At 36.4% G+C, this 19,076-nt stretch overlaps 1 protein-coding gene across 2 annotated transcripts; it reads left to right on the plus strand.

Moving 5' to 3' along the window:
• Positions 1-2,728: 2,728 nt before the first annotated feature.
• LOC110112210 lies at positions 2,729-5,919 on the plus strand. Of its 2 annotated transcripts, XM_028695129.1 has the most exons (2): positions 2,729-4,711; positions 4,809-5,051. In XM_028695129.1, the coding sequence occupies exons 1-2, from the start codon at positions 2,810-2,812 to the stop codon at positions 4,905-4,907; spliced, it is 2,001 nt and encodes a 666-aa protein (XP_028550962.1). In that variant the 5' UTR covers positions 2,729-2,809; the 3' UTR covers positions 4,908-5,051. The 2 variants fall into 2 exon arrangements, with proteins under 2 accessions (XP_028550962.1, XP_020700011.2); XM_020844352.2 differs by having other exon boundaries at positions 2,733-5,919.
• The last annotated feature ends 13,157 nt before the right edge of the window (positions 5,920-19,076 follow it).

Here is a 19,076-nt window from a genome sequence, read left to right on the forward strand (position 1 = left end):
AGTATTATACTAATACCACTAGTGACTCTCCTTTTGCACCCACAGCAAGGAGGAGAAACCTTTACAAAACTCTATTCCACCACTACTTAGTGCGGTAGAGAACCGTCGTCCTTTTACACTCTTCCCAGTGTTGGCAGAGAAATGTTGTCCTTTTACACTCTCCTGGTGTAGGCAGAGAACCCTTCGTCCTTTCACACTCTCCAAGTGTGGGCAGAGAACCCTTCGGCTGTTCACACTCTCCAAGTGTGGGTAGAGAACCCTTCATCCTTTCACACTCTCTAAGTGTGGGCAGAGAACCCTTCGTCCTTTCATACTCTCCTAGTGTGGGCAGAGAACCCTTCGGCTGTTCACACTCTCCAAGTGTCGGTAGAGAATCGGGTCTCCTTGACAGATCATCTCACAAGAAATCTAGAAGGAAGAGAGAAAAGTGAAGTAAACACAAACCACAAGTAGAGACTCTTACCTTTGAGTACCAAGTGAATCCTTCACGCTCCAATAGTAAGAATCCTCCTTCAAACACTCTCTCACACTCACTCCTTGACTCTCTCTTCAGTTGGCATGAAGATCAGTCGGAAAAAAGACTAAATGACAATTCTAATTGAACTTTATATATGAAAGATAAAAAAAACCGTCCAAAAGCTACTGATATTCAAGTCTGAACAAAGTGGATCGTCCCGTACGATCGTGGATCGTCCTGGACGAACTTACTTAAATTAGTTGCATACGAACCCAATGTATATTGGTACGAACTGACTTCGTACCCGATTATCATCCCATACGAACCAAGTTCATTATGTACGAACAGTTATACCATGGGTCAGTTTCGTTAAACTGCAGGAAGTTATCAAAATTTAGAAAGGATAGAGCATTTTCGTCCTAGGACGAATAATCGTTCGTTTGGATAAAATTTTTACAGAGAGCATTTCATCCTGGGACGAATGGTAGTTCGTCTGGATGAAATTTTTACACAGAGCATTTTGTTTTGGGCCGAATATAGGATTTCGTCTGAACAAAAATTTTCCAGAGAGCATTTTGTCCTGGGATGAATTTTAGTTCGTCTGGACGAAAATTTTTCAGAGAATATTTCATCCTTGCACAAATAGGATTTTGTCTGAACGAAAATTTTCTAGAGAGCATTTCGTCCTAGGACGAATTATAGTTCATCCTGGACGATCAGGACTTAGAAAAATTTTCTGCCCTCTTGTTCTATCCATTGCTCTTCCAAGGGGATAACTGACTTTATCGTCATGTACGAACCTAGTTCGTCCCGTACGATCAATATGATTTTTTAAAGATCTCCCTAAGTGTGTGTGTGCTAAGTTATTTAATTATAATTGTTGAGTCTAGTAATTAGGTTATTAAGCCTAAGTGAGTGTCCCAAGGCTACCAAGAGGGGGATGAATTGGTAGTTTAAAAATTAAGTCCCCTTTTTAAAATTATTGAACTGAAATAAAAATTTCTTTTAAATTTTGTAGAAAAATGTTTTTCAACCACAGAGTTTTTAAAACTGAAATTTAAAGTGCGGAAATGTAAAAACAGTAAAGTAAATGACACCAGATTTATTATCACAACAAGCATTCCAATTATTTCTTTCCATTAACCCCTCTGATTTCAGCGAAATGATTCCAAGCTATATCCATTTTCTTACGGGCACTATGCTTGGATGTTGCAGGTTGGCCACTAGGAGCTTCCATTCTAATATCAACAACCAAATGAATTTAAACACAACCAAATTCACTAGAGAATGAATGTAGTTATCATAAACATTAATCATAGGCATGCAAGTAATGAGAGAAAATATGAAATGTTACGACTTCAAACAAATAATGCAAGCATCAAAGATCCTTATTATAACAAAATGCTACCCAATCATAGTAACTTTATTTATTTGTCATGTAAAATTGGATAATTTGTTATGCTTATTGCAAGGCAACCTATGAGGTATCCCAAATAAAATTGTCATCCCAATAAACAAGAAAACTCTTATATCCACCATGAACAAAAGATATAAACCCTACATATAAGATAGATTCTGCAATAAGAAAAACAAATATGTGTGACCAGTTCTTAAACATGAGTTCACAAGGAGACTTTGAAAAAATGTGAAGATATACATTTAGAAACTTTACAAATCCTAAGCTATCAATAGCATCAATTATACACGTTGGAATTCAAACATTGGAATCAATTAAAAAATTTAACCATAAAAATCACATGCACCCCCTTTATTTCCACGTAAGTACTATAAACTCAATAAAGATAGTAAATTATTAAAACATACAAATAAAAATAAAAGATACCTACATAGCACACTACTAGAGCGAAATGAATGGGGAACAAACAACGACGTGAGAACATTAGGTTATTTTCCATATTTCAAGGCCGTTTGATCTAAAATCTACGGCTCAAATCCGTTGTTCATTGAACCAAGTGGTTCTAAAGAATGGTGCCGATTCCACGGTTTGGCGGTTCAAACAACAAGACTAACAAATTTTGGGCCGGTCTAATGCAAAATTGGTTTTGAAGGCTAATCAAACTGACCAGCTGATCTGTTCCCAATTTAACCAGTTGAGCTAATGGGACCGATCATATTTTTAAATTCATGATAAATTGTTTTTGTTGGGCACCCAAATGTTTGAAAATAAATGAGTCTTTATTAATAAAACAAATGTCGCAAAATTCAGCTAACAGAATCAATTTAATTAGTCAATGGGTCATAAAAAAACAAAAAATTCCAATGAAACCAGGTGTCCATCATAGCAAATAAAACGATTGTACGAAACGAGCAGCTCGGAATTTGCAGAATAGCATGGCTGCCTCGCCCTCAAGTTCTTCTTCACCTATGCCGCCGCGTACTCCACTTTCTAAATCTCGGGTTACAATTACCTCTTCCATCCCCTTGCGTAATCATGAGCAATGGATCCATCCCTTTCTTCTCCTCATGTTTTTTCTCACCTCCTTCCCGTCTTGCTTTTCCTCCGCCGATGTCTCCTACGCTGATCATTGCGGCTCCATCGTACCCGAATCCACCCCTTCCACACTTCGTGCATACTCAGATAGCTACTTTCGCATCTCAAGTGGATACTTCGTCGGTGGCGATCGCTTTCTCGGCGAGGATTCCCGGATTGACTTCTCCGCCCTCCGATCCTTCGCTTTCTACAGCCGATCGGTGCTACTTACGCATACCCCGGGCACACTCCAGATCGTTGGAACACTAATCTTTCACGGTGGAGGCTTCCATTTCGCTCACCGGAACTTCACGTCCCGCGGCCGCTCGCTGCGTCTTGTCCGTCCATGGAACACTCGGAGCTTCAAGAGGCTGGGAAGGGTTAGCTTCGACATATCGGGCTTTTGGTCCGAGGAAACCGGTAAACTTTGCATGGTGGGAACCGGCTCCGGACGTTCCAAAGAAGGTATCTCTCTCGATCTCTCTGCTGTCTTTAAGCTCAAATACCCTACTGCTGCCAACATTACCTCCAGCGTTGTCAGCGGATATCTGGAGAGTTTGGAATCAGTGAACAGTACAAGTTACTTTGATCGGATCATGGTTCTGGCTTATGCACAGAGGAAGTATGAATACACGAAGATTTTCCAGGCTCGGAGTTCATGCTCCTTTATTCATGATTCTGTGGGTCAGTTGATGGGTTTTCTTGACAGACGCCAATCAATTTGCGATGCTCCCGGTGACCTTCTAAGGACAAGGTTCAAATTGGAGTATGGGAGCAGCTGCTCTAATAGGAACTGCGGTCCTTTATACAATTGCTTAGGGTTTCAGCCAGCATTTTTGAAATTTACATCTCTGGATTGTTCTGATGATGGTAAATTTCGATTAGTTGTATTGTTTTCTAACTATAGTGGCCCTTCATCTATGATGATGCTGGAGCCTGGAATGGCTATGATTGCTGAGGGAAGTTGGGTTCAAACTAAGAATCAGCTTTGTCTCATTGCTTGCCGTGTCAAGGCATTCACTGACGCTCTGGCTGATAATGCTGTGGATGACTGCACAGTTGGCATAAGCCTAGCATTCCCTGCAGTCCTGACAATTGAGAGCAGGAGCACAACTGTAGGGAAAATATGGAGTAACTTGAATGAAACTAGTCCCGGATACTTTAGCTCTCTTATTTTCCGGAGTTTTGGGTACAGTGGGGAATATGATAACCGTTTAAGATACAAATATACAAAGATGGATGATGTGAGGAAATCTTGCACTGAGGCAGATGTTCGTAGATCCAGGAAAAAGAGATACCCCGATCCAAGGAACTATATAGACTTTATGTTTTATTTGCTCATAACAACATCCGAAGGAAAGCTGGGAAATGGCTTTGCAAATCCATTAGCTTTGGGTGAGACGATCAATCACATTGCTTCCATGAAGCGCCCTACATTACTGGCAAACAATCAGAGCATGTGGAACATAAGCTACTACTTTACACACGCCAATCATCAAAATGCACCTTTTAACAGTCCTGATGCAGGAGATATATCTGCTGAAGGAACTTATAATATAAAAACAGGGGTGATTTGCATGGTTGGCTGCCGGTCATTTGACACACAAGGGAACAATCTAGTTTCCAAGGACTGCAGGATTCTCATCAATATACAGATTCCCCCACTTAATCCAGAACCTGGAGAACATCTACATGGTACAATTAGAAGCACAAGAACAAACTTGGATCCACTCTTTTTTAAACCTCTTGAGATCTCTTCTCAGGTGATGTACGGGAGACAAGCTGCTCAGTCAGCTTGGAGGATGGATATAGAAATTATCATGATCCTTATATCCCTTACATTTTCATGCATTTTTGTAGGTTTACAACTGCTCCATACCAATAAACACCCTGGCGTGCTTTCTTCCATTTCCATCACAATGCTTGCTTTTCTTACATTTGGCCATATGGTTGTTTTAGTGCTCAACTTTGAAGCATTATTGAAAAATCACAAAAAACAGAATGCTCTGCAGGGTAATGGTGGTTGGCTTGAGGTGAATGAGGTTGTTGTGAGATTGATGACAATGGCAGCTTTCTTGTTGCATTGCCGTTTGCTTCAAGTTGCGTGGTGTGCAAGATCAGCAAATGATGGCAAAAACAGTTTGTGGCTTGCAGAGAGAAAAACCATCCGATTATGTCTGTTTCTATATATTGCTGGAGGTTTTATTGCCTGGTTGGTTCGCCCGAGTTCTCAGAAAACTTTCCATCAGGTGCCGCATATAACTATTGAAACTCGTTATTCTCCCTGGGATGATATTCAAACTTATGCTGGGTTGATACTTGATGGTTTTTTAATTCCTCAAGTTATTCTTAATGCGCTATGTGATTCCAAGGAAATTTCCCTTGCCCCTTCTTTTTACGTTGGAACAACTATTCTTAGGGCACTTCCACATGTTTATGATCTCTACCGATCAAGATACTACATTCCCCGTCTCAATTCATCTTACATCTATGCCAGGCCAAACGGAGACCTCTACTCTCTCGCTTGGGATATAATTATTCCAGGTGTGGGAATTCTATTTGCTGTATGTATATACATTCAGCAGCGATTTGGTGGGGCTTGTATCTTTTGCCGAAGAATTGGAAGCCTTGGCTTGTATGAAATGGTTCCTGTTGCTACCAGTTAGCTTGTTTCCCTAAAAGCTGACCATTGTGGTATCTTGCTGCAGAACTTTCACTTGAACTTAATCATGTTATATATTCTTTTCTTTCTCAATTGGATTTTCATGTTTTTCGAAGTTGTCAGCATGGTCAGCTATGTACTCGTCAAAACTTTTCAAAATGCTAAGGGAGTTCGGTTTAGGGTTGTGCGCCACATACCCACAGTATTAGGTGCCACTTAAGAAACAGCTTGTTTCCGTTTTGCAATTGATGCGGAGCATCTTAAGCATAGCCAACCTTAAGGAATACTATACCATTTTCTTACCATTTATGTTCACTGTCCTACTTTTCACTATCCTCGTTGCTTTTCTTTTACATAGCACAACAGCTGTTCATTTTTAGCTATTAAGCCTTTTTTAGCAAGGTGGACATCAGTTCGTTGATAGTACGCATTTGTTTAGGCCTTGAGTTTATTCAGAAGATAATGAAGTAATACAACATTCCTTTGAGTATTCCATGTTTTCATTCTCTGTTTTAGTTGCAGCGTCTCCTTCTTCCACGACTACCACATTAGGTTGGTTTAAAAAACTTGAAGCCTGGCTAGAATGGCTGATTGCAGCAAGCGCATGACTTGTGACATGATCACAATCTTGTGGCCCTATGGGCCGCGCATTATAGAATAATCCGACAATCAGATTAAATAGCATATGAATTTTATGCAATGAGAGTTGCAATCTCTCATGACGGGTTTAGATGATCATCAGAAGACTCAGATAGTAATGCCAGCATCCAACCTTGTTGCTAAACGAACATGCAATCCAAGCCAAGTGAGGTGAAGGGCACCTATGGTCTCACAGAGGTAACTGATTTAGAAGTTGTGGGTAGTTACAATCTAGAAAATTTTCTCTAATTCAGAAGGTTAAAAAATCATTGCTTGTGTACAATCAACGCAACGAAGAGTTCCACGTTTTGAAGATTGTTCTCTAATTAGTTGATTTCCTTTATTATTCTTTTTCATTGACTCCTATGGTACCATGCCCTAAACAAATCTTCAAAACGTGAAACTCTCATCCATTATTGGAATCTCTATCCCATCCTGATGATGGAACTATCAAATTCTCCAAATGATAAGCTTTTAATTAAATCATTATCTCCATATTGTTGAATACTTTGAACCCTTCATCATCTCCATAGTCATGTTCATGAGACTACCAAGGCAATGTAGGAATTTCAATGCTCTACTTATTTTCAAGAAAATAACATTTTTCAAATGAATACCCACTAAACATTGTGTGCTAGGACAAATATGGTGTTGGTGTTTGGTGGCTTTAGTTATTATAATCACGGAGGTGTGGAGGCCACAGGGAGGCGTGGAGTTGGTACAGGATGAAACAACTTCACGCACATTTCCTACCAAATGACTTTGAGCAAATATTTTATCTTAAGTATTACATTCAGCACAAAGAAACATATCAGTACGTGAGTACACTTAAGGGTATTACCGTTTAAGTGCCGCAGAATGATCTGAAGGAGACCACAAACCAACTATTTACATAATATATTGGTAGTTTAAAAGATGCTATTCATGATAAATTCGAGTTGAATTCTATGCAGTCGCTATCACAAGTCATTAAATTTGCACTCAAAGCTGAAATGCAATTGGCACGACATCCACAAAGTTGGTCATTTGGTTGTATTAAATTTGAACAACTTCATCACAATACCAATTAAAATCTTAGTTGGTCCAAGCAACTGCAACACCGACCAAGTACATTCCATAGAACAATGCAACTCCTGTCACCTTTGATACGTCAGGGTAGAAAAAATTCTACATTACGAGATAACCTCAACTCTAGCTTCGCCGCTGTTAAGTGCTTTCATTGCTTCCAGCCGGGCCATAAATTCAATGAATGTCTAAATACATCAACATCAAGATCAAGCCTTTATCCCACTACGTGGGATCGGCTACATGAATCCTTTTTCCTCCATTGTGTCATATTAAAAGTCAAACTCTCGTTTAAATCTAATAAAGAAAGGTCATTCATAATATTTTCTAACCAAGTCTTTTTAGGTCTGCCTCTACCTTTCTTAACATAAGTCAAATCTAATACCTCTACTCTTCTAACCGGGTCATCGGAAGGCTGCCGTTTTACGTGACCAAACCATCTAAAGCGACTCTCTCTAATCTTATCTTCTACTAGAGCTACTCCAATCTTTTCACATATATGCTCATTTCGTATCCTATCTCTAAGGGTAAAGCCACATCCACTTGAGCATCCTCATCTCTGCCACACTTAACTCAGTATTATGCTTCCTTTTTAATGGCCAACATTCGGCACCATAAAACATTGCAGGCCTAACCACCATCTTATAGAATTTCCCCTTAAGTTTGAGGGGTACTTTTCTATCACACAACAAGCCCGAAGCATTCCTCCACTTCAACCATCCAATTTGAATTCTGCTGATAATATCCCCATCTATTTCACCATTACTCTGAACAATAGATCGAAGATATCTAAAACGTGTACTCTTATTAATGACTTGATCTCCCAAAGTCACAATCCACTCACTAGATCTATTACTACTAAAATTACACTCCATATATTCTGTTTTAGATCTACTCAAGCGAAAACCTTTAGACTCTAAGGTTAACTTCCATAATTCAAGTTTACCTTCAACTCCCTCTCTAGTCTTATCAACAAGAAAAATATCATCAGCAAAAAGCATACACCAAGGTACATCCTCTTGTAAATATTTAGTGAGAACATTCAAGACTAAAGCAAAAAGATATGGGCTTAAGGCCGATCCTTGATGTAACCCAACTGAAATAGGGAAATACTTGGTCAAACCACCTTGTGTTTGAACACAAGTAATAGCTCATGAATATATTATTTTAATGATTTGAATATAAGCGTTATTAACTCCTTTCTTATCCAGAACTCTCCATAGCACTTCTCTTGGAATTTTATCATATGCTTTTTCTAAATTAATAAAATATCATATGTAGATCCTCCTTATTTTCGCTATATTTCTCCATCAAACCTCTTTATAAATATATGGCTTCCATAGTCGACCTACCCGGCATAAATCCAAATTGATTTTGAGAAAATGAATGTCTAAATAGACATTAAAAAAAAAAGAGGAGTCTAATGGTGAAGAACAACTTCGGCAATCTAGAAGTTGAAAGGGATGTGGAATCAAAAAATGTAGTTGGTGATAAAGGAAATTGATTAGCTTGTGTTCTAGAGAAGTTTTTGTCCCCAAGCAACAGAACAGTTCACACCACAATGCCATATTTCAAGCCAAGTGCACTGTCAATGGGTAGGTTTGTTAGTTATTGATTGATCAAGGATGAACTGAAAATTTAGTGTCATGATCCATTGTTCAAAGTTTACAATTAAAAAATAACAAAAATTCCTCACCCTTTTTTAATTTTAATTTTAATTTTTATTTTTATTCTTTTTTTTTTTCTTTTTTTTAACAAAAAATCCTCACCCTTATAGAACAAACTAGGTTAAGTCAGGTATGGATATTTTAGTCTCTAAAATGCGTTGGGTAACATTCTCGTTAGGAAAGAACTATGTGTGAGGTTTTATGTAATGTAGTGGATATGGATGTGTTCCATCTAATCTTTTAGTAGCCTTGATAATTTGACGTGGGTGTCATTTATGATGAAAGGGCTAACACATACTCATTTGTTTCAATAGACAAATGACTGAGAATATTATCACAAACTCAAGACAACAACATTATTTCACTCAAAGCAAAAGCATTAATGTAGCAGGTGTTAGGTCAATCTCTTTTGAATGCATGGGAGGAAAATTCATTAATGTTAGCTTTTATCTTCAAAGTACAATCAGACAATCATACTTACGTTGAAATGCTAATGGAAGTAAAAAAGTTGTTGTTCTATGCAACTAGACTTGCCAACATTGAACTCGACTCAAAAACCTGACTCGAAAATTTTGGGTTTGGGTTCACCCGAATCCGAAGCGAGTCGGGTTCGGGTCCTAAAAATCGACCAGTTTGTAAAACCGGGTTGAGTTTGGGTTGACCCGGGAATGACTCAGAAACCTAGCTGCCCCGCAGCCCCACGCTAGCTGCCCCGCTGCCCCACTACCCCGCTGCCCCGCGCTCGCTGCCCTGTTGTCCCGCGCCCTTTGCCTCGCTGCCCTGCGCTCGCTGCTCCGCGTACCGCACCCACTAACCTGCTGCCCTGCGCCAGCTGCCCAATAATAATTGTTTTGCCATCATCAAGAAGGTCGAGATTGTTAAGAGAGTTGCTACTTAGTTTTTGCATGTTTTACATTCTTGCAACTTGTATAGTTTTGATGATTCCAAATATTATTGTTCTCCTAACATTTTTTGGAAGAATTATTTTTGCTCTTGTGTGGACTAATATTTCAGGATAATCATACTCCAGACTAATAAAGACTTCAAATCAAATGCAGCATAAGATAATTTGTAAATTGAAGTATGTGTTTTTCACTTTATTGAGTCTGAAAGAGTGTAATTGTAATTAAACAACCTAGCACACACACATTGGGGGAGATCTTTAAAAGTCAAAATTTTTTTATACTGATCGTACAGGATGAACCATGTTCGTACGGGACGATCAGGTCAGTTTTACCCCTCGAAGAATAATGGAACGGACAGAAAGTGAGAAAATTTTTCTAAGTCTTGATTGTCAAGATGAATTTACCCATTCGTCCCTGGACGATGTCCTCTGGATTCTCACTTCGAACTGTTCGTCCAAACGAATTGTCCCATTTGTCCTAGGATGTTTTCTGGACTCGTGACTTGAACTATTCGTCCAGATGAAATGTCCCATTCGTTCTAGGACGATGTTCTCTGGACTCGTGACTTGAACTATTCATCCAGATGAAATGTCTCATTCGTCCAAGGATGATGTTCTCTGGACTTGTTACTTGAACTGTTCGTCTAGACGAGTTTATATATTCGTACCAGGATGATGTCCTCTATTCCTTAACCTTGAGGACCGTCATGCAGTTATTTCCCGATGAAACCTGTAAATAATTGTTCGTACCGGACGAACTTAGTTTGTACAGGACAATGATCGGGTATGAAGTCATTTCAAACCAATGCACATTGGGCTTGTACGCAACAATTTTTACTGTTCTTATGTATGAATTACGATCGTACGGGACGATTGCGTACGTACAGAATTGAATTTTTATAGATTTTGGACGATTTTTCGTATCTTTCATATGAAAGGTCCAAATAAAACTGTCTTGTAATCTTTTTGTCCAATGGTCTTCGTGCAAATTGAAGGGAGATTGAAGGAGAGAGTGTGAGAGAGTGTGTGAAGGAGGATTCTTACTACTGGAGCGTGAAGGGTTCACTTGGTACTCAAAGATAAAAATATCCAATTATGAATTGTGATTACTTTACTCTTTTCTCTCGTCCTTCTAGATTTCTCGTGAGAATATCTTTCAAGGAGATTCGATCTCTGCTGACACTCGAGGAGTGTGAACAGCGGGAAGGTTCTCTGCCTATACTTGGAGAGTGAATAAAAAAAGTTTCTTTTCCTACACTTGGAGAGTGTGAAGAGCGAGAGGTACTCTGCCTACACTTGGAGGGTGTAAAAGGACGACAGTTCTCTGTAGCACTGGGTAGTGGTGGAAGAGAGTTTTTGTGAAGGCTTCTCAGCCTTGCTGTGGGGCCAAAAGGAGAGACACTAATTAGTAATAGTGCAATACCTGAAGTGGGAGATTTCAGGGAGTGGATGTAGGTCGTGTTGTATTAAACCGCTATAAATATTGTGTCTTTTTATTTTTTCGCTGCCTTTTTACTTTACTGTTTTTGTGTGATACTGTGGTTGAAAAATCCTTTTCAAAAATTTATCATAACTTTTTTATCGGTTTAAAATTTAAGAGGAAAATTTTTAAATTACCAACCCCCCTCTTGGTTAGCTGCTGGGATATAAACTTAGGTCTAACATGCTAATTCATTTTTAACAAGTTTCAACAGAATTTATATTAACACATGATATATTTTCCCAAGGGGAGAAAATATCATCCGTTAGTAATTATTCGATTATGATTATGACGATCATTATAAGTTTAATTTTTTGAAAGAAATATTAATTGAGTTTTGAAAAATTGACATGGGTTCTAAATCTCCTATTAGCGCAATCCCTCGTAGTTAATTATATCATAGAAGCAAGTGTCTCGTACAAATACTCTCGATTAAAATAACAGCAGAAATTTCGTTTCAAGATTTTTAAGGAGTGATGTTAAAGGAGGTGAATCCAAAGTTTCAATAGGGTTTGGATCAAATTTTGAATACTTATTTTTGGAGTCAACGGAATAGAGGTAGAAGACACTTTAAGATTCTGAAATAAATTAGAAGTGTCTCAACCTAATCTAAGTGACGAGTTTTAAATTTTGGATTGAGCGAGTTTAGTTTGAGTTAGTTGATTTATTAGAAATTTAGGATTACATTCTCGGAGGTTAGGGTCTTAAGATTCAGAATCTACCCCTGATCCTAAATCTAAATTGGGTACCAAACGATGGTTTCCCGAACCTAACTAATACAGTGCAAAACCTAGACTTACCCGTGCCTAAATTGGGGAGTTAGCTATCCACCTAGTCGATTTTAAATCGATAAGTTTAGTTATTTTATGAAAGTGTGGTAGAGACATTTTTATTAAAGTTTTTTTTCTTAGAGTTGGGTCTGACATCTAGAGCTTATCTTAATTAGTCATTTAACTTATGTAGGGTGAAAATATTTAAGACAACTATAATTAAAAAATTTTGGCACTTCTTTAATTTATTACTAATTCAATGCATACTAATTGACTCGATAAATGATTAAAATTGGAATGAAGAAGTTTTGAAAGGGCTTAAAAATATATTGTATAATAGAGATTACACAGTTTTCCCTTGATAGATCTACACCCTCATAGGCTAGGTGGTCCAAAACCTATATGTGGGGAGGTACCTAACAAAAGGAAAGAAGAATGCATAAAAAATACTTATGCGAACTCCCGGTGGCCGGTGGTCCTGGCTTACTTCTTAGATCGTTAGAGTTTCTTTGTTATTTAAATATTTTATTTAGATTTTGAGTAGAAGCAATTTTACTGTGCCCTCACAAACCTCCACGTATCTAGGCTGAAACAAAATCGAAACACAAACGTCAAAAACTAGGAAAAGAAGGCAAGATCTTATACATAAGCAAAGTAAATCAAACATCAATAAATATAATTAATTTATCAAAATAATTTCTGTAGGCAAATAACTTATTTCATATAACCCAAAATTGTAAAAATTAAAAGTGATCCGGTACCACTAACCCCAAATCCAGTTTCTAATCCTAAAACAGACGCAAGTAGACTTTAAGTGGGGTACTCTGCTATCTTTAGCTCCTGGGTCTTCTCCTCTTCGGGCTCTTTGGTTCAGTCATACCTGGATTCCCAAATGGAAAAGAGAACTCTATCCCTGATGGGGAGGTTATTCTTCCTACTTTGGGTAGTGAAGTGATCCAAAATTGAGCTTCCAAATGGAAAATAATTATCTCCCTGAGGGATATTCTTTTTTCTTTGAAATTTAATTTTGGATTTGAGTATCTCAAACTCAAAGACTCACAACTCTTAACTTTTAAACAAATTATATTGATATAAAATTATAAATTCTTGTCTCTTTTATAAAATTTTCTTGACCATTTAAATATTAAATCAATCTCAAGCAATTTTATATAATAAAATTATATACTCAATCCAGTCACGCTTGACCATGCTCTTATTTATTTAGGGGCTAAGCAAGCTGAAACACCTATAACATTTATATAATTATTATATTTTTTAGCCCCTTTTTAATGCCCTGCACAAGCACGACCGACTATAGAAAACTCAGCGAGTAACCAGAATGATCCTAACCTAAGAGTAAACTATCACCCATCACATCATCAATCAAAAAAGTGTAGTAAAAATAAAAAATGCTAACATCAAATATTCCAATCACAATATATAATGAAATCTCAAAAAACTTGGCAAATAGCAGTAAAATAAAAATCGGTCTAGCCTAGACTGGAGTTGGTTGTTCTATTAAGCCATCTAAAGTGTGTGTAAAAGATTATGAGGCTAGGGTAGATCCTAAGCTGGGTTATTTGTTAACGTTATCTAATATTTGAGTTTATTAAGGTTCAAAGGAAAGATTTATGTTTGAGACTAAATTTTAATGCATTATAGCTTAACTCAGGATAAGTTTTAAGGATTGATTTAAAGAGTGAGTTTAATTTGTTAAAAATTAAAGAGCTAATAAATTTTAATAAATTTGATTATTTGATAATTTTGAAGGTTAAATTAATTCATATTTTCCATCAATCAATTCGTGGCATTGTGCCACTAGGCTCGAGGAATTAGGCCTCATGAGGACACGTAGCCCCTTAACTTGGAGTAGTCCATCCTAAAAATTTTGTTGATGTAGTTGAATTAAGGATTTTAGTTATTGTTAAACAAATAAAAGTTAGTTAGTTTTAATTATTTGCACTCCTTTGAATTCATTTGTAATATTGTGCCACCAGGCTCGAGGAACCAAGCCTCTTTATAACATGTAGCAATACAGCCCATAGTAGTTCATCTTTGGAGTAATTATTGTGTATTAGAATATTAGTTAAGTAGTTTTAATAATCAAATTAGAATTTTAAGGAATTTTAATAGAGTGGATTTTTGGAATTATTGGAATTGTTTAATAACATTAATTAAGGGTAAAAAAGTTAACTTTTAAATTAAAGTTAATTTTGAAGTTTTTAGATGTTTAATAAATATTATACCTTATGATGAGTACTTAGACCATTAGTTTGTCTAATTTTGAATTTTTTATAAAAAATTATGATTTTTTGAAATTTTTATCAAGTTTTGAACTACAATTGATATGAAAGTTTCCTTTTTGACTTTGACAATATTTTGAAAGTTTGACCTTTTCAAAAAATACCAGACCCTAAATTGAGTTTAATGACATCAAGTTTGATGAATTTAGAATTTTTTATAATTAGTTATGATTTTTCAAAGTTTTGTTAATTAATTTAATTTTAAAATTATATAATTTAAAACGTTTTGATTATTTTGATAAAAACTCATTCCAAACTTCATGGAATCACTCCCAAAGGTTCAGGATGACTCATGAGAATCTTTCCAAGTTTTTAAAAATTATTTGAGATTTTTAATAAATTTTAATTAATTAAAATAATTAATTATTACTTTTTTCTAAAAGTTAAATTAAAGTCAAATTAGAGTGGTGGTTATGGGGCTTTTATTTTTCCTAGGTAGATGACTAAATTCTGGTTAGTTTAATGCATTAATTATATTTTTTGGATTTAAATTTGATTTATTAGAATATTTAAACATTTCTAAGTCCATAAAAGGGTTTAATTTTGACATGTTTAATTTTCTGACCTAAAGGGCTCTATATTCAGTCAAATTTAATCCTTTGGTAGAAGATGTGACTTTTGACCTCTAGAGAAATAGCCAAAATCAACAAAAGAAAAAATTTAGAAGAAGATTCTACCTCACATCTGTCGAAAGCATCCAAAAATCTTACCTGAAATCTTACTAAAGATACTGAACTTATGTCTCTTTTTGGTTTGGGCTACGAAAATTCGGCCCTGGCCTCTGCCCACTGTATACAGGTAGACTGTCGTGCGCTACTTATTGATTCTTGTAGGTGGATTTTAACGCACTAATGAATTTTCTGCTTTCAATGGTAGATGCTTGTATCTATTGAGATTCTTTCACATTTGCCCATAGACAATATGTTGAATTTAGAACAAGTTTTTGGAAATTTGTATTTGCTTGTAAACGGTGTACTATATGTACGATGAATTTCCTACAACAACTTGTGGAGACTGACATTTGTTGTAGTCTTTTGGCCTCTTGCTTGTGGTTGATACACCGGGCATACAATAAATCTTCTATGAGAGCACATAAAGATTTGCACTTGTCGTAGTAATTTGACATGTTGTTCGTATATGTCATTTAATATGTATAACGGGCCTCCATAAGGGCCCGTGGACGCATGCATTTATTGCTTATTATCCGATGTTTGCTTGTAGATAACATGTCGTATATAGTGGGTCTTCTACACCATCTTGTAAGAGCTCCTATCTTCTATAGTTCTCTTATGTATTTATCATATAGATGACACATCAGGTGCATGACGAATCTTATATAATGACTTGTAGATATTTTGCACTTTCTGTATCTCATCTACTTCTGCTTGCAAATAGCATGTATTATGTATGACGAATATTCTAAAACCCCTTAGATATTTGTACTTCACTACATATCATTTATCCTTCCATATAGAGGGTCCATGTAATTGAGTGATGTTGGACAATTGTTGACCATGGAGGTGTTATAGTATCTTTGCCACAACAATTGGTAGGTACCTCAAATGTGCTACAGACATGTTGTCTTTTTCATCATTCTTCATGTACTTGATTGTAGACATGTCTTCTACAGTCATTCGTGGGCAAGTTTTATTGTCTTATGCCTATTTATATCTCTTCATTAGTGCTCTCAAATGGACATAAAAAAAATTGCTACATCTCCTCACATGACTATTGTGTTGATTGTTTCAACATTAACTTTGTTATTCACGAGGCTGTGTTGCAATGTATTTGCTTTATTTGCTAAATGCTTTTCATTCAATCTCTAGGTGAGTTGCATTCATTACTATTGCACATATGAAGAAATCACATACAATTGTTTGTAAACATGTCTACTTTGATCTATGAGCAAATGATTGTAAGTAAGAAGAGTCTTTCATCATTGCATATAGGCAATATATATGTCCCTTGCTTTGGACTGTTGTTGTTTACAAATTGACCTTATAAGGATACTGATGTATTTATTGCATGTTCTTTATCATCACTTACGGGCAACCTTTCATTTTCTATCACTAGTGATTTATCACTTGTCTGTATGATGATATCATCCACCACTATACTCCTCATGTCTTAGCAGTTAATGTAAGTTATCGCAAATCATTAATCGCTTAAGCTTTCATTATCACTTGTACGTGAAATATCTCACATATGAATTTCAATATTGGGTTTTGTTCGGTTTAGAGAATTTAGAGAGAGAAGTTAGAGAGAGAAGTTCTGAGATAAGTTAAAGTTTTTTGCGGTTTTTTTTCAAAAATTCAAATTTGCAGTTTTTTTCGCGGGATCAATGGCGACGGAAGGTTGCCGACCACCGATCTCTGGTGGCTCTACGGATGTTCGTCGCTCTTCCACAAGATTGTCTCATGGTTCAGCGAAGTCGCTTTATGCATCTCTGCCAGCTTTTGGTGATATTTTGTCAAGTCTTTTTCAAGGTTCTATATCGAAGTTTCGTTCAGGTGCACCTTTGGTAATAAATGAAGGAGGTCTAATTTTTCCTCCTAAAAAATTAACATAAGTTTTTGTAAAGGTAAAGGTGTGTTAGAAGATAATCCGTCTTCTAAGAATCTGAAGAATAGAGATCTCATTGATGTCAAGGAGCTTGCTGCTACTGATTTTTCTAAAAAGTCTTATGAAAATGATTCTGATTTCTATGGTAAACAAAATGCTTTCAAAAATGATACTGAAACTCTAAATGATGTAAATAGCAAGGAGGTTCAAGCTATGGATAATTCAAGGACAGAATTTTTGAATAATTTTGCTACTGAAGGCAATGAAGGCCAAATATTAAATGATATGGAAAATGTACGTGAATGCAATAACAGAGAACTTGGATCGTGCAATGAAACAGTTAATGTAATTTCTGAAACAACTCGTCCTATCTTACAACAAAATGGTTGGGCCAAAATGGAACATATCAAAGTAGCTCACCTTGATTTAGGTGATTTCAAATCTGAAGATGGTATTTCTGGATTGATGGTAATCTTTTTCAATGGGGAAGAAGGGAGTTTGGTAGAGTATGTGTTTGTATCAATCTAGACATGGCATTACCTAAAGGAACTTGGGTTGAAAGTCGCTCGGGCAAGTTCTATCAAAAATTTGAATATGAGAGACTCCCTAATTTCTGCTTCAGTTGTGGGAGAATTGAACATGATAAGTCCAATTTCTTTTTTAACACCTCTGCTGACTTTTCTGGTTCTATTAAGGAAGGGGAACATTCAAAGGCTATAAATGAAGAAAATTCCAACAACAACATTGTTTCTAAAGAGGTTACTAAAGATAATTTTGGCTATGGTCCTTGGCTTCAAGTTAATTATGGCAAGAAGAGGAGTTTGTTCAAAAATCAAGTTTCTCGGGACAAAGAAGCTGCTGGAAAAAAAATTTCAGAATCTATCTTTAAAAAACAAATCTGGAAGGAAGTCGAAGCTATGGAAATTCCTAATAAAGTGGTGCAGTTTTCTATTAAGAAAGGAGTCACTGAAGATGCTATTAAGGAATCTTCTAAATTGCAGCATCCAGAAATCTCTTCAGAAGTCATCATGGATAAAAGGTTAAATGTTCATAACTCTTATTTAATCTATACTAACAAATTCAGTTTGCTTGATGATCTGATTGAAGAAGGAGAAATCACACCAGCTGCATTGGTTGAAAACAATGCTTGTATAAATCTAGAAGAAGATTCTAATGTTACAGAAAAAGAAGTTATCAATAAGGAAGAGTTTTAAAGCAATTCTATGCCTATCAAGGATGGATGTCCCCCTATTATTAAGAATAAAGGCAACAAACAACTCAAAGGACTAGGTCCTATCAACTCTACTCCTAGAAGTAGAAGGGCTGAAAAACTCAACAAAGATAAGTTGGGGACTTAATCCCCTCTTATGCAATGAATTCATCCATAGCATTTTGGAATTGTAGAGGAGCTAGGAAGAGGAGAGCTTCTCTATACTTGAAGGAGATTGTAAAAGATTTTGGAGTTTTTTTCATTGGTTTATTGGAAACCAAAATCAATTCTTTTGAGAGAAAGAAAGTGGATATTCTCATTGGCACCGATTGGAACTTCTATTGTGTTCCATCAGAAGGTATATCTGGGGGCATCCTTGTGTTATGGAAAGGCAACATTGCCTCTTTTCAAATATTAGAATCTTCTTCACAATTCCTTGTGAGGGATTTGGAGATTCTCAATAAAGGTACTCAGAGGATTGCTTCAATCTATGGTAGTAAGGATGTTTATAGAAGAAGATTGCTTTTGGAAAGGCTAGAATTCTTTGCTAACAAGGAACTTCCTATGGTGATTGGAGGATATTTCAATTGCATCCTTTTAAGTGAAGATAAAAGGGGAGGGAAAAGATTTAAACTTTCCCTTGGATCCAAAGAAATGAAGACTTTTCTTGCTAATAATGACTTACATGAAGTTGGTTTTGTGGGACCAAAATTCACTTGGTGCGAAAACAAACAAGGGCCGGAACGTATCCTTGAAAGATTAGATAAGTGTTTTATAAACCCAGCCGCTACTACTTCATCAATCATCTATGTGTTAGGCACTTAGCACGTGTGGCTTCGGACCATTGTCCGATTATCTTGAACGTA

Source organism: Dendrobium catenatum, unplaced genomic scaffold, assembly GCF_001605985.2.
Source record: "Dendrobium catenatum unplaced genomic scaffold, ASM160598v2 fragScaff_scaffold_65, whole genome shotgun sequence".
In the NCBI taxonomy this organism is placed as follows: Eukaryota; Viridiplantae; Streptophyta; class Magnoliopsida; order Asparagales; family Orchidaceae; genus Dendrobium; species Dendrobium catenatum.

Coding starts and splice junctions, on each gene's coding strand:
- LOC110112210 (XM_020844352.2), top strand. CDS start 2,810: ATGGCTGCCTCGCCCTCAAGTTCTTCTTCACCTATGCCGCCGCGTACT.